At 38.7% G+C, this 25487-nt stretch overlaps 4 protein-coding genes and 4 non-coding genes across 8 annotated transcripts in view; 5 read left to right on the forward strand and 3 right to left on the reverse strand.

The window, feature by feature from the left end:
• Positions 1-986: 986 nt before the first annotated feature.
• Positions 987-16345, reverse strand: LOC144645138 (protein DEK-like). The gene is given in 18 exon segments (XM_078504618.1): positions 987-2538; positions 3532-3600; positions 4404-4487; positions 5068-5144; positions 5986-6220; positions 7162-7242; positions 7801-7832; positions 8575-8635; positions 9225-9281; positions 9392-9455; positions 10766-10806; positions 12556-12609; positions 12987-13063; positions 13688-13721; positions 14860-14975; positions 15998-16097; positions 16210-16312; positions 16314-16345. Coding segments are annotated over 18 exon segments (1329 nt in total). The 3' UTR covers positions 987-2526.
• Trnac-aca (transfer RNA cysteine (anticodon ACA)) lies at positions 13444-13517 on the reverse strand. The gene has a single exon. It is a non-coding gene; the product is annotated as a tRNA-Cys (tRNA).
• Positions 16346-18013: 1668 nt separating the features above from the next.
• Positions 18014-18367, forward strand: LOC144645958 (uncharacterized). Its single transcript, XM_078505469.1, has one exon. It carries the CDS (start codon positions 18014-18016, stop codon positions 18365-18367), a length of 354 nt encoding a protein of 117 aa, XP_078361595.1.
• Positions 18368-18386: 19 nt separating this feature from the next.
• On the forward strand, positions 18387-18890 carry LOC144645959 (uncharacterized). Its single transcript, XM_078505470.1, has one exon. The coding sequence runs from the start codon at positions 18387-18389 to the stop codon at positions 18888-18890; it is 504 nt and encodes a 167-aa protein (XP_078361596.1).
• A 1074-nt stretch (positions 18891-19964) lies between these two features.
• The window catches only part of LOC144645081 (uncharacterized), a 71570-nt gene continuing 66047 nt past the window's right edge, over positions 19965-25487 (forward strand). Inside the window, exons 1-2 of the mRNA XM_078504545.1 lie at positions 19965-20349; positions 22853-23037. Coding sequence (XP_078360671.1) covers positions 20118-20349; positions 22853-23037 — 417 coding nt within the window. The 5' untranslated portion in view covers positions 19965-20117. The remainder of the gene's footprint in view (positions 20350-22852; positions 23038-25487) is intronic.
• Positions 23644-23725, forward strand: Trnas-aga (transfer RNA serine (anticodon AGA)). The gene has a single exon. It is a non-coding gene; the product is annotated as a tRNA-Ser (tRNA).
• Positions 24132-24213, reverse strand: Trnas-aga (transfer RNA serine (anticodon AGA)). The gene has a single exon. It is a non-coding gene; the product is annotated as a tRNA-Ser (tRNA).
• Trnam-cau (transfer RNA methionine (anticodon CAU)) lies at positions 25243-25314 on the forward strand. Its single transcript has one exon. It is a non-coding gene; the product is annotated as a tRNA-Met (tRNA).

Genomic DNA, 25487 nt, shown 5'->3' on the forward strand with positions numbered 1-25487 from the left:
AAGAACACAACACAATGACCCTGGCCAGGGCTGGAACCTGGACTGCTCAAGTCCAGCGCACAAACAATTAGGTCACCTTGCCTTCCAGGAATAATTAAGTAATGTTTAAAAAATGAGCAGCAGTGTTTTAGACTTGATAATACACGAACTGCGAATTTATTGAACGGCTTAAAAATCTCCTGATGTAGATCAACTCATTCTTGCACTAATATTTAGATTTGGGGTTATTTTGGCCTAGAAAATTGGACGTAAAGTTTAGCCGTGTCTTTATCAGATATAAAGACACTCATTAAACATTAATTTCCTTTGTATTTTCTTTATGAATAATTTATGAGTTTTTTAATCAAAATTAAATAATTGTTTTTTCGATTTTTCATCAATTCAAAATGTAATCCATGAAGCACTTTTTAACAGTGTTCATAGCAATGGAGCAGGAAAAATTCTGACTGCTCTAGTTCTCTGTTGAATAGTTTGTAACAAGGATGCATGTATAACAGAATTGATTTGGGACAAGTCAGGTGATGTCAAAATTTGTCCGTCAGGTTGTTTTCAGTTAGAACCAACTTGTCTGCCTCGTATCCAGGCGCCGCGAGAGCTTTTGGCGAAGCACGCAAACAGTCAAGGGAAGGCTGGAAAAAGCACGCAAAGGGTCAAGGGAAGGCGTGATCGAAAGTGGGGAGCTTCGCTTCTTTCGCCCTTCCCATGATCCCTTGCGATTCCGTATAATTCCGTATAAAGCGTAGCGCCTGGGTACGAGGCAGCCAACTTGTAGTGTTTGTACAGTAATAACTAACAGTACCCCATGAAGGAAGTGTTCAATAGTTTTCATTTAAATGGTCGCACACTAGCAAGAGTTTTGTGCAAAAATACATGCACTTCCTTCTTCAGCATGAGAACTATCCGTAATACCACAATATTAGTTGCCACGGTATTGTTCAATTTGCTTGTGTTATCAACAAGAAAACTTCACTAAAAAGGTTATTCACTTAATCATAAAGATTTAACTTTATTGATTTAAAACTGAAGATACATCTGTGGTAAAATAAAATTCATGCATAAAAGTCAAAACTAACTACACTAACTATAGAGAATAAAACACTTGTATCATACATGTACAAATTACACATCAACAAGCAGATATTAATGATACCAGAATAAATTACTTGCCTTAAAAAAGTATACATTGGTTAATATCAGTGATCATTTTAAAACTAAATACTGCTGCAGTTTACATGACTTTTGAGGTTAAAAGTTTTTGTTCTTTTGAAAAAACAAATGTTCTTGGTTGACAACATCACACATGAAATTAAAGTTAATAAATTAATTTGGTTTTGGACTAACTGCTCATATTGTTGCCTTGTTATAATTATTAGAATGTTATATGCTCAAGGAAAATAGTTACTCAGGGCTAGTTTACAATAGCGATGGAAGGTTGTCAGAATCAGAAGTGAGTTACTGTATAATCTAGTTTAAAATTGACACCGGGCATATGCAGAAGCTTTGCATTCACTCATAAAAGAGTTTGTAAGCAACTGGTAATGAATTTTTTCATTAGCAAATTTCTTTTGCTTATGCTTCTGATTCTGTTTCCCTTATCCTCACTAAAAACGTAAGTAGAATTTGATTCACAAGAAAGATAAACTCTTTTGATTCCATCAAGCTTCCTACTTCGCTGTTGTTTTTTATTTCAGTGTTTGGTCATAACATGTTTCTTATGATTTTGCTTATGCCTTCGCTTCTGATCACATTACAAGTGTAAGCCAGCCCTAAGATAGTGTGCAGTGGAAAAGAATCAACTTGAAAAACATTGTAATCTGTTGTAAACCAATGAACTACTTTGTAATTTTATGCTTGTAACAAAGTCATCTTAAAATGGGTGTAAAATAAAAATGACTAGCAAGGCTGGATGTCTGTTATTAGATAAGCTCAACCAGATTAGAAACAACTGTCTGACAACTGCAGATCTTTGCCGTGGTTGGACGGAGTTAACGAAACCAACTATGCTATCACTTGATGGTGGACAGCGTTATCAACCTTGAAGACAACCAGTACTAGGCCTGTTACTTTTATACATAATGGTGCATATGGCTATATGGGTACAATAATTATTATGGAATAGGAAAATCTTAAAATGTCTAGATTTCAGAAGAGACGACCTCTTCTTTATATTTCTTCTAAAAAATAAAGAAGTGTATCAACTTCTGTACACACACTTAAGAGAATTAGAACCTGTAACTGTTTAAATGCAGAATGAAACTGTTTCTTTTTCCGATTTAATTTGTCTCTAGATGTAAACAAAGTTTACAAAGTTTTACTAAAAAAAGTAATGGTGCATGAGGCTTTTTAAACATGACTGTCTATTGCAAAGTAATAAATTTTGCAAGATGCCTAAATGACAAGAAAAGAAGGGGTTTGCTACAATAAAGTTTTACAAACAAGTGTACACGTATGTGACTGGTGAAAGAATAAAAAGGTTACAACTTGTTAAAGTTTATATTTTTTTTTTCATGTAGTATTTTGTTGTTCTCATGATATGACCTGAAATAAAGACAGAAAATGAATATTATTTGATTTATTTCTCAGATAAGTTACATGGTAATACAATTAGTAGTAGAAATTGGTAACACAAGTCTGTAGTAAAAGTATTAGTAACAGTACAGGGGCGGATCCAGGATTTCAAAAGGGGGGGGGGGGTGGATAGCAGACCATTACGGCCTAACCCTAACCTTAAGTGGCGGCAGACGGCGAAATGTGACGTAACAACAACCAGACATGAGGGAGAGCTAATTTTTCTTTCTTTCTTTATTTTCTATTTCAAATAAAGTGACATTTCGAATTTTTTTTTACTGAAAAATGGGGGGTGGATATCCACCCTATCCACCCCCCCAGTATCCGCCCCTGTAGTAACAGTAATTATTTAGCAATTTAGTAAGTAAGTAAATTTCAAGGCATTATATGGTCCTTGGCATGACAGATGATTACAATGTTCTTTTAAAACTTTCTTGTGCATTAATTTTTCATTACCATATTTACTCTAATAAGCGCCAAGGCACTTATTAAATTTTTCGCGCCTCGAGTGCGGCGCTTATTTGAGGGCGGCAGTTATTTAAAATTTGGACGCCACAAAAAATCTTATCTCTTACAGTAATTTAAAAGAGCGTCTTTTGATTGTCAGTATTGGTCTCTTGCTAAGACAGAAGTGGCGCAGGTTACCCTGGCAAAGTTTACAGCGTTCACAACATTAACAGAGCTACATATTGTAAGAATGTTTGAATGGAAAAACTAATGGGCAAACGGTAAAACAATCACTTTGAACTGCAAAATATTGCTATAGATGAAAAGAAATCAGTGTTCAAGTTTGTTTTAGAGTTGCTTTGTGGTGCCATTTTTAGTTTAACGAAATATGTCAAATAAGCGCCGCATCGGGACTGCATCGGACAACTTTAGTTTTAATATTTCTATTGAAGTTTTACAAAAGATATTATTATTTGCTATAATTGAATTTAAATTTCCCCAGAAAATTCATCATACCTTCCTTACTGTTTCTTTGATAAAGTCCTTCCTAGATGTGAGATCATGTTCTGGAAACATATCATATACCTAGTAAATAAAGAAAATGTGACAAATTCAGACTTGGTTTTACAGACAAGGACCAGCATAGATAGAGATCAATGATAAATGGAAAAATAAATTTCCTTGTGCTACGTGGCACTTGTAAAAGTACAAAAGTATAATAAAGTTCTCACTAAATGAGTTGAAAATGCCTTTAAAATAGTTAAAAAATCCAAACGTTTCGGGCTTAGCCCTTCATCAGTGGAAAATCGATTTCAGTTAAAAAACGCTGACTTGCGCCATGAAAACAAATTTAAGTTCAAAGGCGCGCGCGCGATAAGAGCGCGCGACAACCTAAAGATATCGAAAATCTGAATTCAGACCATGTGGCTGACTGGTGCCCAGCTTGAATAGACGTATTTCCTGCCGTTTGCGTAGTTTATTTCCGCCGCAGAGCATGATAGCTAGAGATCTACTAGTAAGCCAAAGCTTTATATTGAACCAGATTCAAGAGCAGTAGGATTTTAAATTACAAAAACAATTCCACTCTGTTTTTTAGCTGGATTGGTCACATGCTCCATAGAGCATCAACCAACATCTCTAAAGTTGCTCCCAGATGGACACCAGAGTTCTCTCCTCTGCAGAGGCTCCAGTGAAGGGGAAAAGGCCAGGCTCTATGCACTTACTTTTCACCTCTCTCAGTTTCCCAGCCCTTAACTGGTGGCAAGCCTTGTGCCTTGCAATGGGCCAACAGGAATGCAACAGGAAAGCTTGTTGATGCCCTATGTACCACTGGGCATCTAAAGGGTTGATGAGGATGACATCAAGTTCCGTCAAACTGGTCAACTCACCTGTTTACACACACTCTTCATCGTCACTTGTTCAAGATCAGCACCATCAAGGAGATCTTTGACAATCTTCTCAAGTTCACTATTCTACAATTTAATCAGAACACAGCCACCAATCAACATTTTACATTCGATTTTGTATTACATTTACCAGTAGTTGTAAAAGTTGAATCCTTCTGTAGCATGAAGCAGAGTACTTATTGCCAGGGCTCGAGACTAACGGTAGCCAACTAGCCACAGGTAGTAGAAATGCAGTTTTGGCTAATAGGTTCTGCCCTTTCACTAGTCAAAATAGGTAGTTAAAATTTCAGAAATCTGATTGGAAGAAAACCGTACATCAAAATCAACTCCCAGAGACCAGAACAGACAAGTACACTGTCATCATGTACGAAATCATCAAAGACTGCAGACAAGCTAAAATTACCAAAAAGTAACCTAAAAATAACCTTAAAGATAATGATAACAGAGCCAGTGAAGACAGCAAGGTGCCTCTGCCCAAACCTAAGTTAGCTTGAGAATTCTGGCTAGTAGAAAATTGGTTTTGGCAAGTGAAATCAAAGCTGTCACTAGCCAATAGGTTAGCTAGCAAAAAAGAAAGTCTTGAGCCCTGATTGCTACATTCATTTGTCCAGTCTTACAGTGCCATACAAACAAGTGAACTCCTTACCGTTGGGGGTTGCTTCTTTGACTTCTTTGCTAAGGGTTCTTCATCAGAGGATGAATCCTCTACTGGTGCAGGTTTTTCTGGAAAACAAATTAATAATAATTTCTTAAACTTTAAATATTCATGCATCTCTGCTACTGTAACAAGTGAAACAATATGAGAAGTTACATCATCCCACTCCACTGTTGTTTGGGAAAACCTCTTGCCACAAACAAGTGGCCTACACAACACTAGCTTTCATTCTTTTTTTGGAATGTGCACAAGTTGGTTAAGTCTATTGTGACCCCACTTGATGTATAAATATGTCTACTTAAAACTTATGCCTTGCCATAAATATTTTATTTGTCTCGCTGCTCAAACTATTTGCCAGCACCCAAGTTTCCAAGGCCATTTAGATCTACATGACTGTACAGTTAGTACCACCCACTACCTGTATTCTCGTCCTCATAGTCCTTATCACTTCTCTTAGTCGGCGAAGCCATGGCATGAGAATTGAAGGGCTCTGGGTACATAGGATTTTTTTAATTAATTTGAATTTTTTTGATGGGCTGTTTGAAACAAACGGAAGTCAAAAACACAATGACTCTATCATGCAATCTTTTGAAGCATCATGGCTGCATACATGAAGACCGGACGTCTTAGAATCTAGAACTGAAACCTGTGATCCCAGAGCCCTTCGTTTTTGTGCCAAGGCCTTGCTGGCTAAGACAAACAAAAAGGGGTATAGGGAAGAGAATGCCACTACATGTACCTCATCAGTCATCCCTGACTGCATACTCACTGTAGCCGCACCTCTCATCAGTACCCACCCTCAGCTACATACCTGTACCTCTAACAGTAAACTTTACCCCATCTGTCAACCACACCCATCACCCATTGATCAACACAGTGCATGCAGTACATTTTTTTTTTACAACATACCCTTTTTAGGAGTCTTCTTCTTTGGTGAGGCTTTCTTCAAAGCTGTTATTTTAACAGGGACAGGGTCTCTCTTTTTAGGACTCTTTGCCTTCTCTCCTGTTTTCTTTGATTTTGTTTTTTCTTTGCTCTTTTCCTTATCTTTCCCTTTCTCTTTCACTTGCTTTTCCTTGGCTTTCTTTGGTGACGATTCTACCTTCTTAGGTGTGGTTTCAACCTTCTTTTTCTTCTTAGGGGGCTAAATGGAAGAAATTAGAAGAGAGAGGAAGCTTTAAAGATTAAGTTTATACTTAGTCTTTGTACAAAGTTTTCAAGGCTATTAAAGGTGTATACTGCTGGGTAACTAACAAAGCACTGTGCATTAGAGTGATGCATTTTGGCTTTAAGCAAACCACAGGGGTAATTGCTTATCATAAAAATTATTAATAGTAAAACTAGCTCAGCCTCATAAAATCATTTGTAATTATTTAATTTCAAATAAACACAAACTAGTTAAAAATCCCGACTGATAGAAGGCTGACCAAGTGGCCATTTACGAAGGGCTGAGGAGTTGAATTCGGGACCACCAAATACAAATTCATCAAGCGAAAGGGAGGAGGATTTGAACCTGGAACCTCTGGATTACAAGTCCAGCACCCAACCACTAAGCCACATAATGCCTCAAGTTGGATACAACTTCGGTAGAGCTTTTGAGAGTTAATCCCAGTTTTTGTATCATGGAGGGACTAGGAGTATTTCCACTGCCCTTGATGAAATGTTTATCCATCGCTGGGTTACCCCACAGCATTAGATTTGCCGGTACCCATTTATACACCTGGGTGGAGATAGGCACTATGGCAGTTACGTATCTTGCCCAAGAACACAGCACAATGACCCCTGCCAAGGCTCAAACTTGAATCATTTAATCTGCTGACTAGTATCACATGTCCATATGGCAGACTCAGATATAAAACTCATCGAGGTCGAATGCCTTTTTAAAGTTTACCACTGACCAAGTAATGGCTTGCATTGGATCACGGGCTCAAGTCCAGTATTTTTCTGTCAACGGCCAGTAAAATCGAACTTACAAAAAGGGCAAAGTAAATAACTGGGGAGCTCCGCTTTTAGGTTTGGCTAAATCTATTTAATATTTAAAAGTTAACCAAATGATAACTTTTAAAATGAGGTTCAGCCCCTTACTTCCTCCTCCTCAACCTCATCTTCTTCGTCCTCCTCGTCAGCATCATCTCCACTCTCCACAGTTTCAGATGTCTTTTTGGACTGAAAGAAATTTCAAAGGTTACCTAAGAATTATTAGTGTCATGGTTACCACAGACATCAGCTTTTAAAACTCCCTGACCTTTCTCTGATAAAAATCAAATTTCCCTGACCAAATAATACAAAATATGTCACAAAAAGTTGCAGCCTTCAGCCTCTGCTTTCAAAAGGAGACCATCACTGAGATCACATTGACCTGAAAAAGTTCTTCCGTCCTTCAATGGTGTTAAGTCAAAGGTGTTGTAATTTCAATTTTCCCTGGCAGTGACTCAAAATAAAATTCCCAAACTTTTGGCTGACCTTGAAGAATTTTATTTTTCCTTGACCATTTCCTGACCTGTGGCAACCCTGACTAACTGAGCACAATGCCCTATATTAACATTTATGTTTTTACAAGGTGAAAACAACCCACTATTCAAGATCAGAGTCAATGCATTGTGGATGGTGTCCCTTTTCAAGTTTGCAGAGTTTTAAACCAGCCATCTAATTTACATGTACTGTCATTCCTGTTTCAAATAAAGAATTTATTAAACAATTATTTCTTGGAATCAAGGAACATACCTTGGATGAAGGTGTTTTACTTTTTGAGGAATCTGCAACAAAGACACAACCAGTGAGATACATACAGTAAAGTGAAGTAAAATAAAACATTTCACAAACTTAAAAAATTCTTCCAACCATGCAATCCCAGTATGTAGACTCACTGGCATTACAACTACCTGTATTTCCTAGAAGCATTATATTAATAATAATTATTATTATTATGCTCACATTTATTTCCAGTGCTTTATCATGTTTAAAATGAATATGAATATAGGAAAAGCTTGTCTGGTTTGTAGCCGTATCTGAAACCGTAGGCAACCATATATAGTGTGGTTTGCATTTGACGCACTTTCAGATTAAACATGAGTCAACCCCGGGTAGGCGGGTTACCCCACCTTGAAACATTTGCATGGCAAATGTGACAGGCCGGGCAACCCGCCTAGGTGGCTTACCCCACCTATCATGTAAACGTGATCAAGAAAAAATGAGAGATTGTATGGAAAGGGGGGTACGCCACCTTCATGTAATCAGGCCCTTAGATTTTCAGTACTCGCAATGGATTTTTTATTTCACTCTTCACTATTTTTAATAATACCATTACTGTTATTGATTACAGTTTTTTCAAATTTTCAACATGTTTGGAATATGTAAGTACCCTGTGTCCACTTAACCTTTGATCAGATGTTCTAAGCATGGGCAAAATGGGTAGTAATACCAATTTTATTTCATACTGCGCATGTACTTCCACTCCAATGTGACCGACGTCTACTATTTTTCCCATTGAAACCTTACCCTTTTTTGTTCTTTTTCTCTTCTTCTTTTCTGCTTTTTTCGCTTTTGGCTGAGGGGCAGGCTGTTAAAAAATAAATTATAAATTTCAATTTAAGCAAGTTTCTGGTATAATAATTTATCAATGTGGAGGATTACAAGTTAACATCAATGCACTTCAGATGTCTATGAAGTAAATGTACATGTACTGTAAACATGAAATAATTATAATTATCTTTTCCAAGGATTACACAGATTTTGAAGATAACTACAGTTATGTGATAAGATTACAACAACCCTCCAAGTTAAGACCATTTTAATTGCCATGGCGACTAAAATTTTGGAGCTGACGACTTAATTGGAACCGAAGGCGACTATAATTGAAAAAAAGGATTGAAAGCATGAGCTTACATGTAATTTAGCAACTAAAATTTCTCACTGGTGACCAAACTTGAGCAGTCAGTGGCCAAATGGCCACTAAGGAAAAAAATAAACTTGGAGGGTTGTACAAGGGTGATATAGATGGGTAATCTTCAGGTTGAGACAAAATAACCTAGGTTGGACACAAATTAGCCTGAAAAATTTAACCTACAACACATTGTACTTTGGTTGCATACTTGTACTTTAACTCTTTGAGTAATTATTTCAAAACAATAAACATAAACAGTACTCACTCTTCCTGAAGACTTTGGTGACATAAGAAAATCCATAACTTTTTCTAGAAGATCACTCTACAAATAAAATAACAATATTAATAAATAATGTAAAAGTCAACTTCCAAATTGGAATTTGACAAGCAACTACATTATCACTCTTGAAATCTAAAAATGGCTTGCCTTACCCGATTTCCTTTCTTTTCCAAGTCAAAAATTTCACAAAGTCTTTTTAGACCATCATTTGTAAATCTATGGAAAAAAATACAATGTAACTACTATATTTATTTAATTAAGCGCCCTGGGCACTTATTAAACTTTTGTACCTTGAGAGTGGGTGCTTATTCGAGGTGGGCGCTTATTAAACTTTCACCATTTCTTGCAAGTAGTAAGTTTATTTTACAACAAAACAATGAATAATAATAAAACGTGAAGATGTGCCAAAGCAGAATTTTAACTGTTCATTGAAAGTTTCTTTAAAATGCTTACAAAACTCGGTCTTTGGGGAAGTCTCTACTCAGCCAATTTCAATCTCAGCTTCATTAATAATCAAAGTACTCCTCTTGTACACTTCAGTATTTTTTTGAAGGGGGGGGGGGGGGAGTGCGCTCTTATTCGAGGTGGGTGCTTTTTCGAGGTTGGGCACTTATTAACTTTTCCTACCTTCAAGGTGGGCGCTTATTCAAGGTTGGGCACTTAATCGAAAAAATACGGTATTAAAATAGTAATAAAAAGAAACATGATACAGGTACAAAATAAATACTGTCAAAGCTCTCCTTGCAAGCACACTTGCAAACAACCAGCTCTAGCTATCAATAAAACACTGAAATAAAAAGCTTCTTAAGCAACCACTCTCATGTACCAGGGACCACTTTTTAACTGTGCTGCGTAGTTCTTGCCTTGCGCATTTTCTTTTGTTTTGTCTATGACCTTTCCCAGATTGAACCTCCACTCGGTCAGGCTTCAAGTCGCGCAATGTTTAGAAGCTACAAATCGGTTACAGAGGGGAAATTCTCTTTATTTTGGTCTTAACAAAGAATGTTTAGTGTGAAATAATTATTTGATTTTAAAGCGTTTTAAGTTCATGCTATGAAAGAAAAATATGCTTTAGCGGGCCAGAATTTACATTTATGCAAACACAAATTTATGTTTGTATCGTGGAATGTGCTGGCGTTGCAACTTTTACAAGGCATTGATGACGATCGACCAGAATCACACAATATTTTTAAAGCTATAAATCTGCTACGAAAGTAAAATATAACAAATCCTTTGAACTTAACCCAGCATTTTAAGTGTGAAATGTTTGATTTTTTAGCATTATCTATTTTCCAAGCTGTGTCATCAGAGAGGATTTCAGAAATCTGAAGAAAAACCACCAAAACTAACATACCCCAACTTGAAAGGTTAAAGTCATTGGTAAATTACCATTTTAAATCCTCGGACTTCCTCAAGTCTAATGGTATACTGGCAATTGCAAATTAAAGCTATTATAATTAAAATGAGTTATTATGGAAAGATGGAGTTGGTGTCAAACCAAACAAACAATCATTACCGGTAATTACCTTTCTACACCAAGCTTTTTTGATTCATATTCTTTGGAATCCTGTTGATATGAAAAAATAAAGTGAAAACTATATTTTACAGAGTTAATATAGTAACAATAATTATTGAAAGACAAGAAGCTCGCAGAGCTCAGACCTGGGCTTGGAAGCTTTACTGCTAAGTGTACATGTAACTGTTTTTTGCATGAAAGACATGGAAACCTTTGGAAAGGCTGTGAGTCATGCCAGTCAGAGAACATTGATACATTTAAGCAATAGAGGACTTTTTCCGTGTTTACATAGCCTCATCTAAACACGAGGGGGGTTGGGAGAATTTGAGACAGTTATGCAAACCCGAGACGCAGTCGAGGGTTTGCATAACTTTCAAGAATTCTCCCAACCACCCGAGTGTTTAGATGAGGCTATGTAAACACGGAAAAAAGTCCTCTATTGCTTTTATAATATATTTTTTCAAAAATAATTTGACAAATAAAGGGGATTTGGTTTATTTAATTCTTGATTGAAATAGATTTTCTCAAAACGCGCATTTGACAACACATGAACCAATCAAAATTCGTGTTATAAGAGTTTACTAAAATTTATGGCAAATAGCGCCGTGTCGACGAAAGCGATTCCACGTAAATCTTGCAGAAAAATATGGAAAGTTTGACAAAAACTAAAAGAAATGCTAAAAAATACGGCTCTGTAAAGAAATAACTTCGAGATGAGGAGTTTATTTAAGCTGGAAATGAATGTCAATGTGCTTGATTGCTCTTGAAAGTGAAGTGAACTTGCCTGAATGATTTGGTAGCCCGATAACACGGTTGAAAAATCTTGCCATGCCTTGTGAAGTTTTGCAGGATAATTAGGAATCATAACACAAGCAGCGGATCTAGCGAGGCCGGTAGCAATGGTATGCATTTATTGTATGGTAAATTGTTAAGATAGCGATCTAAACGAGTCCGGTTTCTTCTACTGTCGTTTCCTCCGTCTTTGTAATGTTCTTCAAGCGTAGAATAAACCTCAAATTGAGAACAAATTCTGCTTTGGGTTTTCTGACAAATATCTCCATTCTTTCCTCTTCCCTAAGCCCATTTTGAATGAAAGAAGTTCATGACTATTATTGCCAATGTAACAGTAGAATTTTTACGCTGAGAAAGGCTCAGAGAAAATACATTTTAAGCGTCATTTTAATCGCATTTTAAGCATATTTGACGTCAAAAAGACGGCAACCGATCGGCCGTGCAAAGTTTGGATTTAAGATTAATTTGTAGCATATAGCTTCGTTTGCTTTGACCTATAATTTTTCTCTACTAAAGAATGTCTTATAGGGAATATTATTGTAGTACTTAAATGCAAAAATGTATTTAAAAAATGTTTACTGCGTATTTTGTTGCATATTTTGTCGTTCGCTTGAGCTCCCTCCACGAGCTCGTCTAGCGCTCACGATCATTGAAGCAGGCAAAGCGCTGTGGTTCTTCTTTCTTTTGCTTTTTTCCTCGGGCTAACGTAGGAAGAGAAAGCCGGAATTGGTATTGTTTTCCATTCCTTTAATATTTTTACTTGACGTTACTTTACAAGTCTTTTTGGCAGTTTTAACTTACAATGTTTTTAAATTGTGCCGGGAAACACAGAAACCGTGACGTCACAACCGTGTTTACATACTCTCATCTAAACACACCTATCGACCAATGAGAGCGCGCGTAGTATCTTAATTATTTTATAATACATGGTATTCACCATGCAACACAATGTACTTTAATAACAAAGCTGCCTGAAATATACTTTGTCAACTTGATTCTGGGACTTACCTTTTCAAAAGCAAACCCATTAAACTTTCTTATGTTCTTTTTAATTTCCAATACCTGATGAAAAAAAAAAACCAGAGAAACAAGCATTTTCTCACATGATGTAATTGAAATACTGTAGCTTATTTTTTGGTCAACATGACTTTAATTTTCAGTACAATGTATTCAATTACAGTGTACAACTTATAATAAATTACTTCTAATCAAGTGCTTAAAACAGTGTCATGATTATATGATGTACCATTCCAGCAAAACTTTAGGCAAAATTCTGTAAACAAGTATACAGTAACAAATAAAAATTTAAAAGAGGTGGCCATTGAATAGAGGTATCAAATACAGCAGTTTACTGACAAATAGATCGGGACTTTGGAAAGTGGCCACTGTGGCTGCTTAATAGAGGTCGGAATGTATTATTTATATGTTGTAAAGCATACCCGTCCGTCTCTCCCATACAATAACTTGTGAAGTGGTTTAAGCTCGCCTGCATTACATCTTCCTATTTCATAATTTGCTAGAATAAAATTGAAAAAATAAAAATCCAAGAGTTAGTATGTGAGTGTGTTGGCTTTTACACTGGCCTCCATCATCATCACTTTGTTTACCCTCGGATTTGAAGAGTAGCTTATACATCTAATATCTCCGAGCATTTCATAGTAAGCACAATACAATGGGCAAAGACCAGACTGCCACAACACCGGGAACTCCATGCCCTACTCTTTACGATAAGCGTGTGGGTTCTTTTACGTTCCCTGCTGACCATAACACTGAAGATGCAGGAGACGGGGCATACGGTTTATCGTCCTTATCCAAGAAGACTAGAATATCAAACCATTTGCAGATGTTATTGCAAAGGCATCATATTCTCCTCAGTTATTTTAAGACCCTGAGTGTTGGTCCGGTCTGGGACTCGAACCCAAGACCTCCCGCACTGTAGTCCGTCGCTCTACCAACTGAGCTAACCGGTCGGCGGTAAAATGAATATACAACATTAACAGCTTCAACATCCTGGAAGACGACAAAAATAAAGACAAACCCAAACAGTAAGAGAAAAATAACTCATCTTGATGCATTCTAGTCTGCCTTGGATACACAGATCTCTAGTGTGAACATCGCTGTTCAGTAATCAGATACTCACTTCTTTCAATGGATCCTAATGATTCTCCTTTGCCCTGTAAAAGACCAAAGCCATATGGATGCCATTTGTCACTGAAATATGTTACATTGTTGACATTGAATAAGAAACACTGTCAAATTGTCCAGCTATAAAGAGCTTTGCCCTTTTGAGACTTCAAATGTGTTTCTCAACCAATGGTAGATGTTTTAAAAAACAATTTCCCCAATCTTTTGATGTCAAAATGAGCTCATTTTGCTGCAGTTTCAAAAGGTATTCAAGGAGCTTTCAATAAAAATCAAGCACTTCTTATTCAAATAAGGAGTTTTCAAGGACTTGGCAGTTTTTCAAGGAGTACTCCAGGCCCGTGCGAACCATGACATGTCAGGGCTTGAGACTAACTTTTTAACTCACTGGTTTACTGGCAAGTGACATGTCAGATTTTACTAGCCAAAAGTAATTTTTCACTAGTCAGGTATATTGATTTCTATCAAGAACAGTTGACTTTTCTAAGTTTTTCACTAGCCAAATGGCTAGTAGGAATGCTAAACCTGGTAGCCAAAACCTAAATTTTAGTAGCCTTTGGCTAGTTGGCTACCGTTAGTCTCGAGCCCTGCCATGTACCCTTCAAGCCTTTGTACAGTCAAACCTCTCCTTTCAGACACCTCTATAATACAGACACTTCCCTATTGTGGACAGTTTACTTAGTTAGAAAGAGACCAAAATTCATAAAAACTATACCTTTGTACTATGGACACCTCCATAATACGGACACTCTTTACTGTCCCTTCCAGACTTTTAGCCAGGATTTTAAAAATGGGAGTCCATGCAAGGTGTTTTTCTGCAGTTATGAGTGCAACGGTATCTAAAAATTTCCAAATTTGCTAAAAAACCCTCTATATACAGTTATTCAATTCATATTAATTTTCTCTGAAAAGTGGCCGTCCATAGGACTCCTGGACACCCACCCGGCTAAAAGCCTGGCCCCTTCATATTGTTTCCTGGGATGTCGTTAAGGGGCCGGCTGCCGGCAAATTTCACCGGCTGAAAGAGATCTTAAATCTGGCTGGAATTTCACATGTAAGCAAAGAAAAGCCAGCTGGGCTTGTTGATGGGCCAGCTTAGGGTTTTCTTAGCTATATCCCTGTGTACCACTAGAACAAGTAAATTTCAAAAGAATGTGATATTTGCTTTACCTCAAAGAAAAGAGGTTTGGTCTCTTTGTTGAAAGTAGGAGGATTCTGATTCACAAGAAACTCAGTACTCTTTCTTGCTCTTTTGCCTTCAACAACAACTGGCTTGTCATAAAGTCCTTTAGACAGGAAAAAACAAAAACAAAATTATGCCCATGCATGTAGCTCTCCTAACACAGTGCATAGAAAATTTAATGGTTTTTATGTTTAGAACATGTAAAATATCATAGCATTGCAGGATTAACAGTTAAGACTTTAGAGTTTTGATGAAATCGGCTGAAAACCTGGCGTATCCAATCGAACAAAATCGAACCAAAAATCAATCGAACCCAATGGAACAACAATCTTCCGATTAGGTTCGGTAATTGAACAAAATCAAACAACTATTTTGCTGTGAGTTATTTTGTTTGATTGTCGACTGTTCGTTAATCGAACGTTTGATTTTGTTCGACTGACAAAATTTTATTCAGTTCGATTATGTGCGATTACCAAAAACCAATCGAATGATTGGTGTTCGATTGGATATGCCGGGCTGAAAACCACCAATGCTTCGCCCTTACACCTGTTGCTCAGCCATGTTCTTGTAACAATGGTGATTTCTTCCTTCCTTTTGTCATGAGATTCACCTAGTTTTCAATCAACTGAATTGCCTGCTTTAATGATTGTTTTTATGTGCAAACATACATCAAAATGGTAAGGATAAATTATAACATAATCACTGTTGGGTCATATGAGAAGAGCAGATATTAAGACTGTTATGCATTTAAGACACTTAAGTTTACTAACTTGATTTATTGGCAACCAAGTATTAAACGGTATTGGTAATATTAGTTAGTCATTACCAACTAATTAATAAACAGTCCATAGCTTGGACCGAAGTTGGATGCAATGCAAAGACTGATCTGCGATTCAAAGATCAAACTGAGTGCAACTAGCGATGAACAAGTGGGACGACAATCGTAAACTTTGCTTTCTTGTACCACAGAGTGTTAATTTGAAGTGTTTGCGAGATAATTAACCTTATGTTTACTAACCCTGACTAACCACTGCTAGAAGTTATTATAAGCTGTTAGAATGAGACAGAGTAGGTTTTCGCTACAGTAGGAATCAAATCGACGTTCTGTAATCGAAATACAACTACCTGTGTGTTCTTCCCCCTCGCTTGATTCCTCCTCTTCTTCATTTTGCCCGTTCTTTTCGTCCTGCTTCGAATCTGGTTCTGCATTGTTTGACTCCGCATCCTAAAACATAATCATCAGAAATAAACGAAAAGCTCATCAGCTGCATGGCTCTCCTTGGTGTTATCGAGCACCTTAGGAACTTGTTAAGAGATTCAAGGTAATTTCTGTCGACCTTTGCGGTTTCTTTGGCCTCAGATTTCAATTCTTTGGAATCAACCTTGTCCGCCATGATGATCGAGGCTTCCAACGGGCATGTGCTTCGCGCGGGAAACTGAAAAAAAATCGATAACTGTCAGCCTCGATTTCATGCATACCGCTGGGTTGCCCCTGCAGGCTCACTGGTCGGTGAAGCGTTTTGTGGAAAAAACTGGAAGAGAGCTTGGAAATTAGTTGAAATGTGGTCAAATGCGCTAAACTGTTTTTAGCTAGCACCAAAAAACACGGATGAAAATACAGAAAAAAAATCACTTAACTTGCTTATTCCCTTGTAAATCACTTTCGTTTTCCTGGTGTTTTTAAGTTACTTATCCAGGTCTTCAAGAGATCCGGCACCACTCATCGGTTTGTCGCTGTGATATTGCAGATTTTTATTATATTATGAACGATGGTGTTTCGATTGCAGCATTTATTAAATTAGGTCGCACTGTTTTCTGCGATTTCCGCTCTCTACTGTATTGATTGTGTATTCTCATGATACATCAGGTGTCCATGGCTTCCAGATATATTTAGATTATTTTTGTTGCCTTTAAGGGGTTGATGACAGAATGATTATATTTTTAGCCACCGAGGTCTCGTCATGGGTCTACGTGAAAAAATATATAAAACGCCATCATACCGTGTTGGCGGTCTATAGACCGCCAGGCATGAAAATGTTTTTTTTTAAGGGGCCAAAAAAGCTTGAGCCACTGTCACGGGGATTTTAATGCTTTTCGGTAAAAAGTACTAAAATTGGGGAATAGGTCTTCTCGTACAAAACGAAATGCGTATAAAGTATAAAATTAATTGTTGTTGATAATAATTTTTAGCAAGAGAAACTTTTTTAGGTTTTTTTTAGTCCACACGGACAAAACTTGAAAATATCAGCTTGACTTTTTCAAGATGAGATTTAAAGGTTCCACTTGCATTGTGATTTTTTATAAAATAGGAGCACTATTTGTAGTTTTCATATTTCTTTAGGCTCTTGAGTTTTTGAAGTGAAACTGGTGACAGTATCCGTTTTAATTCAAATTTTCCAACGAGCATCCCAGTCCCTTTCATGTGGGAATCCTCTGGAAAAATTAGCAAGGGGCGATCACTCGCAAGCATCAAACTGACCGCACCCAAATTGACCCAATACACTTGTCTTCTCCACTCTAGCGATTTCTGCTAATTTCTCTTCCTTCGAAATCGGTTCTCTCCGCTTTAGTTTTGAGACTGAAGGTAGATACAAAATCCGCGTAGTCTAAAGACCTTGCGGTGCGGCTTCGACTGGATTTTTTTTGTTAAACAATCGCAAGTGAGAAGTCAAAAAGTCCAAGATCCTGAAATATTGAAAATTAAATGGGTCGACGACATGCTCCAGTTTACGTGACCGTTTCCTTTTTGCATGCAGTTTTCGTTGAAGGATCTGGCCGCGAACGAATATAGGTATTATAGCACAACGCATGTTCAACGGGCGAAAATCATTTGCGATCAGTGGTGAAAGAGATGCCGGTAGTTCTTCGCCCTATATTTTTTTTATAAGTATATAAAATTACTTAATAACAGATAAATGATATGGGTAGGTAGTTCTTCACCCTATTTTTTTTTATAAGTATATAAAATTTCTTGATTACAGATAAATGGTATGAGCTGGTATGGGCAGGTAGTTCTTCGCCCTAAATTTTTTTATAAGTATATAAAATTACTTGATTACAGATAAATGATATGGGTAGGTAGTTCTTCGCCCTAAATATTAAAGTAGTAAAGGCTGTTTGCTGTCTCCGATGATCTTCATCATGGTTGTCGATTGGATTATGAGAGAGGTGGAAGATCAGGGTAAGACAGGAATCCAGTGGACACTAACAACTCAACTCCATGATTTGGATTATGCAGACGATATATGCCTTCTTTCCCAAAACTTACAACATATGCAAGCCAAAACCAACAACCTGGCACAGATTGCAGAGACAACCGACCTCAGGGTGAGCAAAGAAAAAACCAAAGTGATGCGAACCAAAAACAAGAAGCGGGACAAAATTAAGTTGAATGGCGAGGATCTGGAAGATGTCGAAAGTTTCAGTTATCTAGGCAGTATCATCACAGTCACTGGAGGAACTGAGGAGGATGTGAAGTGCCGGCAGAATTGGTAAAGCGAGACTGGCGTTCAACATGCTTAGACCAGTCTGGAATGCCTCCTCGATTTCCACCAAAACCAAGTTGCGCATCTTTACCACTAATGTAAAAGCTACGCTTCTCTATGGCTCAGAGACCTGGAAAGTGACACAAGCTCTATCAAATAAGCTACAAAGCTTTGTCAACAAGTGCCTCAGAAAGATCCTCAAGATTCACTGGCCAGAAAAGATCAGCAACAAAGAACTTTGGAGCAGGACAGGACAAGAGCACATACCAACTGAGATAGCAAGAAGGAAATGGGCTTGGATCGGCCACACACTACGAAAACCAGGCACTGACACCACCAAGCAGGCCTTAAAGTGGAATCCGCAGGGTAAAAGAAAGGTGGGAAGACCTGCAAAGACCTGGAGAAGATCAACTGAGGAGGAGTTAAAGAAAGCTAACATCAGCTGGAACGCAGCAGAGAAGGCGGCAGCAAATAGAGTTCGGTGGCGAAGCATTGTTGATGCCCTTTGCTCCACCAGGAGCCTAAAGGAATAAGTCAGTCAGTAAGTCAATAATCATGGATTAGCGGAGTGCGTTCGAAACAATTTTATGTGCCTTTAATTCGCCCGCGCCGCTTTACACGATTGACCTTTGATTACCGAAAAGACATCTACACACAATTTTTTGTTATAGTACTGTTTCACTTTTTTGCAAAACTCGTAAAAGTGTAAATCCCGCCTTGCGATCATTGTAGTTGTGGTCAGTTCTCAATGGGGTACGCACATATTCGGTTTTCCTTTACACGGGTCACGCCCTTCTGCCTCAAGACAGTCAAACTAGAACTCTTTGAGAATATTTGGAAATCTTTACGATGTTTGAGAATACTTGGAAATCTTCCCGATATGCGCTCGACGCAGGGATTGGACAGTTTTTCAATCTCAAAATGTCGAAATCCGAAACGACAACATTGTTGACATTAATCATGATAAATAATACACCATAATCTGATCGGGCATCGATTTCAATTCACGTCTTTAGCGTGGAATGCAGTCAGTCATTCTGAGTATATATAAACAAGGAGGGGTAGGGACGGCCGAGATTTTCGCGCCCTCTCATCCAATCCTGCCTCAGGTTGCTCTCTTGCGTGTTCGATCACTGGTGGTGAAAATTTTGAATCGCTCATCTTCGGCTCACGGCCGTCTATAAAGTACTCACGCGCACTTCACGCGAGCGAGAAGTGAGCTTCTTCGTTCAGCTGATCTAAAAATATGTGCAGAGCGAAAGGAATGTGAGGGGTTTGCTGAAGCATGAGGAAATACGACTGATATGAAATCATAAAGTCTATAAAAGACTTTCGCTCTAGTACTGCCACTGATTTGTAAACAGAAACACACACGCTTTGTTTTTTTTTTTTTTTCATTATTTAGTAGAATTTCCTTTCAATCTTCAATTTAGCCGAGCAGAAGAAAATAGTAATTCGAGGGGTGCGGGGGATGGGATGGGATGGGATCGCCGCGCGACCGGAAGTTCAAGAGGTGACATCAACCGGAAGTGGTCATCTGAGACAGATTGCTTTCATCGCGGTGTGAAGGTTAAAATACCAACATAAAGCCAGCGAGAATTAGAACTAGAGATCTCCAATCTCCAACATAAACAAGGAACGTGATTGCGTACACTCGTAGCACTGACCATCTTGTTGGACGTAGACTGTAAAAGAAAGCGATCGCAGTTCTCAATCTCGTCAGAAAAGTTGTTCATTGCGAGGTAACAGCTGAAGGAAGAATGGGGATCGACGATTTGCCGCTTTGCAGTTCGATAAGACGGTTTGTTCTCACGTGCGTTATTTTGATATTGTTTAACAATGAAAGAAGAGCAAGTGGAGTCCTTTATTCAGAGCCACCACGCTTCAAAATCGAAGAAAAAGTCGCTTTAGGAACAACTTTATCGTGCGGTATCGGAGAGTTCCAAAACAAACTCGACTCAATGACACCGCAGTGTGCTTCAACGAACGAAGGTAGGAAATCCCTGTTGTTTCTTCAACAAAGTCTTATCTCCGGATTCGCGATAAACAATGAGTTGTTTTATAAGTTAACAAAGTTATTATATAATATAATAATTTCTCCATTACCAATTCAAATTTAACGCATCACTTTAACGCAAATTAACATTCATGTTTTTTTTCGCGTCTGACACTGCTTGAACAAATCGCAGAAAGAAGCACATGCAATGTATAATCCTGGTATCAGACGTATAAGACGCGCTAATCGGGGCTAAAACTGGCGGAGACTACGCAAAGCAAACAAAATGAAAGAGCTCTTTCATCTTTTCTTACAAACGCCTTTGTTTCCGATCGTTTATAATAAATTTTTCTCCCCCTTGGTTCGCCGCGAATGGAGTATTCAAAAGTATTTCACTTAGCGCTACCGACTATTATATTCGAGAAAAGCCGGGAAATTATTTCCACTTTGACACGAAAATTAGTCAATTATCTGACCTTCGATTGAGTTGTCTTCGCTTGAGGATAAGCTTTCTTTAACTGTTAAATGAAATTGTATAATGATAATTTGGAGAGGAAAAGCAGTTTTCTCGGCAAATGTCAATTTTCGCGGGATCTTTTGAAATAGTTTCGTAATTCAGTGATAGTAGACAGACTTGGGTGAGAATTTAGATTTCAAGTCTAAATAGCGTGACGCATTAAAACTGCGGAATTTTGATAAATTGTTTATGGACGATACAGTGTAAACATAACTTAAGAGATAACCTGTAAGCTACTTTTTGCGTCATTTTCGTCGAAATCTTGCGACACGAGGCGATCGAATTCTTGAAGAGTTTGGAGTGCTGACACGTTAATTAATTAGAACGTGCATGATCAAGAGGTGTTGTAATCATTAGACAAGATCGGGATGTAGGCAAAATTATTTGAATTCCAGGTCAGGGAAAATTATATATCGAGTCAATTATTTAATTAATAAAACAAGTAGGGTCAGTCTTAGCTAGTTTACTCCGCTTTAGCAAGACCGCGCTGAAGCGACACGGGATTTGAAGCAAAGCGAAAGGCGGATTGCGCGCGCGTGCGTTTATACTCACGAGACGTTTAACAGCAATTTAGTACTTTATCTGCTGAAATATGAGACAGAAATCGTTCAACAAGTTTCGGAAGTGCTTTCAAATCTCACACGCTTTTCGTGTTGCAAGCGCTTGTCACGCACATGACGAATTCGCGCTAAAACCAAAACTCGCAAATTTTTCATCATTAAATTGCCCAAGATTGTAGGTCAAAAGATAATTAAAACGCTATAGGGTGGAGAAACCTAAGTTTTATCAAAGAGCTCGCTCAGACAACCTGTTTACATCCGCCTACTTCCAGTTTCTCAGTTACGTCATACATTTGCACGTCACAAATTGTACCCAGTGTCCCACGCGTGGAGTGGCCAACCTTTGCGCGCTGCGCGCAAGCGGCTTGTGGGAAACACAGAATAAAAATTCTGTTTTTTTTCCTCCATTTTCAATTTTAGTTCGTGGTCCTTGTGCACGAAAAATCGCCTTTGACACACACCTCTGATTTATGTCAAATGTGATAGATGCCGTCTTTGCCATGCCTTTGATGGGGCTTCGAAGGTGGCAAAGGCCATCTTTAATTTTGATCAGAGTTAACACGCCTTATACGTTAATCAACAGTATGACTAGGGTATTGCATGTGCGGCAATTGTGATATTGACTGTGTCAAAGCCGCTGTAGCTTTGGTGCACGTCAAATGTTTGCCAAAAGTGGTATCGAAGGTATTCAAACCATTGACGACTGTGTCAATATTAGTCGCGCAACGTTGATGCGAGCTAAAGGGAAAAAGACAAAGTAGGTCTCAGTGTTTTATCAAGGGTGCTAAAAACAGTGTTTTATTCCGGTAACCTTGCCCTCTCATCCCAATTGACCAAGATCAATTTTCTCCTTACAATCTCAATACTTATTAAAAAAAAGGGTCATGGAGGGGGTGAATAAGTTTGCGGAACGACAGATTTGGTCTTAAAATTTTCGCGATGCATTGAGCAGATTCACGGATTTCAAAAATACAGCGGATCGCGGATTAGCTGAGAATATTGACCCAGATTCCGAACTCTTCATGTCAGGAAGTTCGGATCGTGGATACTAAACAAGAAGTTCGGATCACTTTGGGCGGTCTTCGTCGGTATGTTGGCGAACTGTCGCGAAAAGAAGCAATGAAACGAAACTTTTTTCAAAAATTTGCATAGAAAAACAAATATATTTTCCGTTATAGTGAAGCTATACCACAAAAAGTTTTCAGGTAATGCGGATTCGGATTTGAACGAAACTAGTGGCGGATTTTCGGATTGCACGGATCGGCATATTTGCGTACCCCTATTCACCCCTCTTGTCATGAGAATCCATAAGGGAAATTCATTATTTATTAAAGCTTTGTTGCCATGACTACAAGCTGTGCAGCAGACATAAACGTGCATATCCCCGACACCCAGGTTTATTCCCTTTAATCTCAATTGTAGGTGAGGCTAACCAGACCAAGAGGTTGCAAAGCGAAGAGTGTTCGGCGTGCGACCCTTTGACGAACACTCGGTTAAGCATAGCGAGTGTCCTGGGAGCAGGCGAAGAGAAGATTGCATGGGAATCACTTTCTAAGACACAGGATAGCGTGTTACAGGAGATCAACATCACCATAAACTTTCCACAGGTATGTTTTATTATTTTAGATTACTTTAAGCGGTCCCCCCGGGTCCCCTTTATCCTTACGACGGGCGAGAGTGTTTGGAAGAAAAAATTTGGAAGTTTTGCGGGAGGTTTGGCCAATGGAAGATTGCTGGGAATCTGAGTGCTGTGTGTTCTGGGAATCGGCTGATACGTTGCTCGGCAACGGAGGCCCACAGTTTCAGTCAGGGAAGAATCAAACTTTTTTGCGTTTCTTCTGAAGTGTCCAAACTTGACTGAAAGATGAAAGGTAAAGGAAATAAAAAAAATGTAATTTATTTACCCACGTAACACCGAAGAGCCTAGAGCTCGTTGAGACGTGTACGTGCATCGAAGATCGAATTGGAATTTGGAAGTGTTGGTTTTTGTGGAGGGAGGAAAACCGGAGAACCCGGAGAAAAACCCTCGGAGCAAGGACGAGAACCAACAACAAATTCAATCCACGTATGACGCCGAGTCCGGGAATTGAACCCAGGCCACACTGGTGGGAGGCGAGCGGTCTTACCACTGCGCGCTACCCCTGATTGAAAGGCTTATTCACCGATGCAGCAGAGAACTTTCAAAGCTTAATTTTAAACGAAAGGCGGTGTTAGTAGTCGTGGCCGAGTGGTTAAGGCCATGGACTAGAAATCCATTGGGGTCTCCCCGCGCAGGTTCGAATCCTGCCGACTACGTTTTTTGTTGAACTCTTTTACATGCAATGACGAACAAATAAATCTAACAAATGGCGCCAGTTTTATCTTGTCTCGTCTAAGCGTCTTTGTGTAAAACCTGGTAACACCTTTTTCTAAACAGATTTTTGGAATGGGTACCTCAGAGGTCCTCAGATTTGAAAGTGAGCTTGACCAACGCCCTGCAAAAAAATGAGCGGGTTCTAATACAGTCTAACTAGCCTAAGTAATTTTTGTCGTGCTTATATACTAAATTCACTGACATTGGTACTTGCGATGTGTATGCATTTTGGGGACACAACTTCAAATCCTATTCAAATTTTTTTGTCAGATCGGCAAGAATCTTAAGTTACATTTTGTGTCAGAAAATATGACTAAATTGATGTATCCAAAGAAGAACCTTCAACAACGTAGTCGGCAGGATTCGAACCTGCGCGGGGAGACCCCAATGGATTTCTAGTACATCGCCTTAACCACTCGGCCACGACTACCTTGATAGCATATGAGCGAGCAACACAAAAGAGGTGATCACGAAGAGATTTTCCGAAAAAAAATTTAAACGAGCTTCACTCAGAGTAAATGTCGACTAACCGTCAGCAGCTAGCAGAGTGGCGCAGTGGAAGGGCTGGGCCCATAACCCAGAGGTCCGAGGATCAAAACCTCGCTCTGCTAAACGTTTTTTTAATTATTTTTATTTATAGAAATGGTTTAGGAAGTAAATTTCATTTCTTATTTTCCACCAATCAGAATTGACAGAGAAGGCATGTAATCGGCGTCAGGTGGGGGGAAAACACATGCAACTAAAATGTCGATTGGCGAGCCTCTGATTGGTTTAAAAAATAAGACGATCTGGGCACGAGATAAGTTGGCCGTGTATGAAACATTAACTTGCCGTGCATTTTTACACTCTTCGATGTCAAATACATTCGAGACAAAAATTGTAAAGATTTCGAACAGGTTTATGGGCTCGTAAAACCCTTCCATGGGTTTTATGAGGGGCAAATTTATAGAAAGTACGATTTTGTCTTCGGTTGTCGCATGCGACACGCTCATGACATGACTACAACACGAATCGCGTCGACCTACCACATCCTTATAACAGACGTGTGCTCTTGTGAATGGATTGTCGTAGGCCTGCCGCTGCCGACTCGCTATCTCGTCCCCAGGCGTCTTTCTCCTTGGTGGTGCACAGTTCGCTTGGCGTTGTGGGACTGATACGGACAGGAAACCGGACGCCGCTTCGCGGCGCGCAACGTAACCATCAACCCCCCGTGTTTGAAGTCAGACTTTAACAAACTGTCAACAGTCAAAGGGGCGCATGACCTTATATTATTACACTTCAGAAAATTAGAAATTTAAATCCCCGTAGATCGTCACAAAGGATGCTTTGGTTTTTTCTCTTTTTTGTTGAAGTACAAGAAGTGATTACTAAGACAAGATTGGACAACTGAATTTCATGTGATGTTAGTGCGTTATTGACAACACCAGATAGCTTTGAAAGCAGGCAAGTCTTATTCGCAAGCAGAGTGGCGCAGTGGAAGCGTGCTGGGCCCATAACCCAGAGGTCCGAGGATCAAAACCTCGCTCTGCTATTGGTTTTTATTTTATTACTAAAACAACCTGAGAAAGTTTTAACTTTTTATTTTAATTTTTTAATTAATCATAACTGGAAACAACAGCATGCAACCGGCACTAAGCGCAAAAAGCGTGCGCAATGATAGTCACGACGGGCAGCTAGTCATCGGTTGAAAAAAGAGCAAGTTTG

The sequence above is a fragment of the Oculina patagonica genome, chromosome 3 (assembly GCF_052425735.1).
Source record: "Oculina patagonica isolate OP01 chromosome 3, crgOcupat, whole genome shotgun sequence".
NCBI lineage: Eukaryota > Metazoa > Cnidaria > Anthozoa > Scleractinia > Oculinidae > Oculina > Oculina patagonica.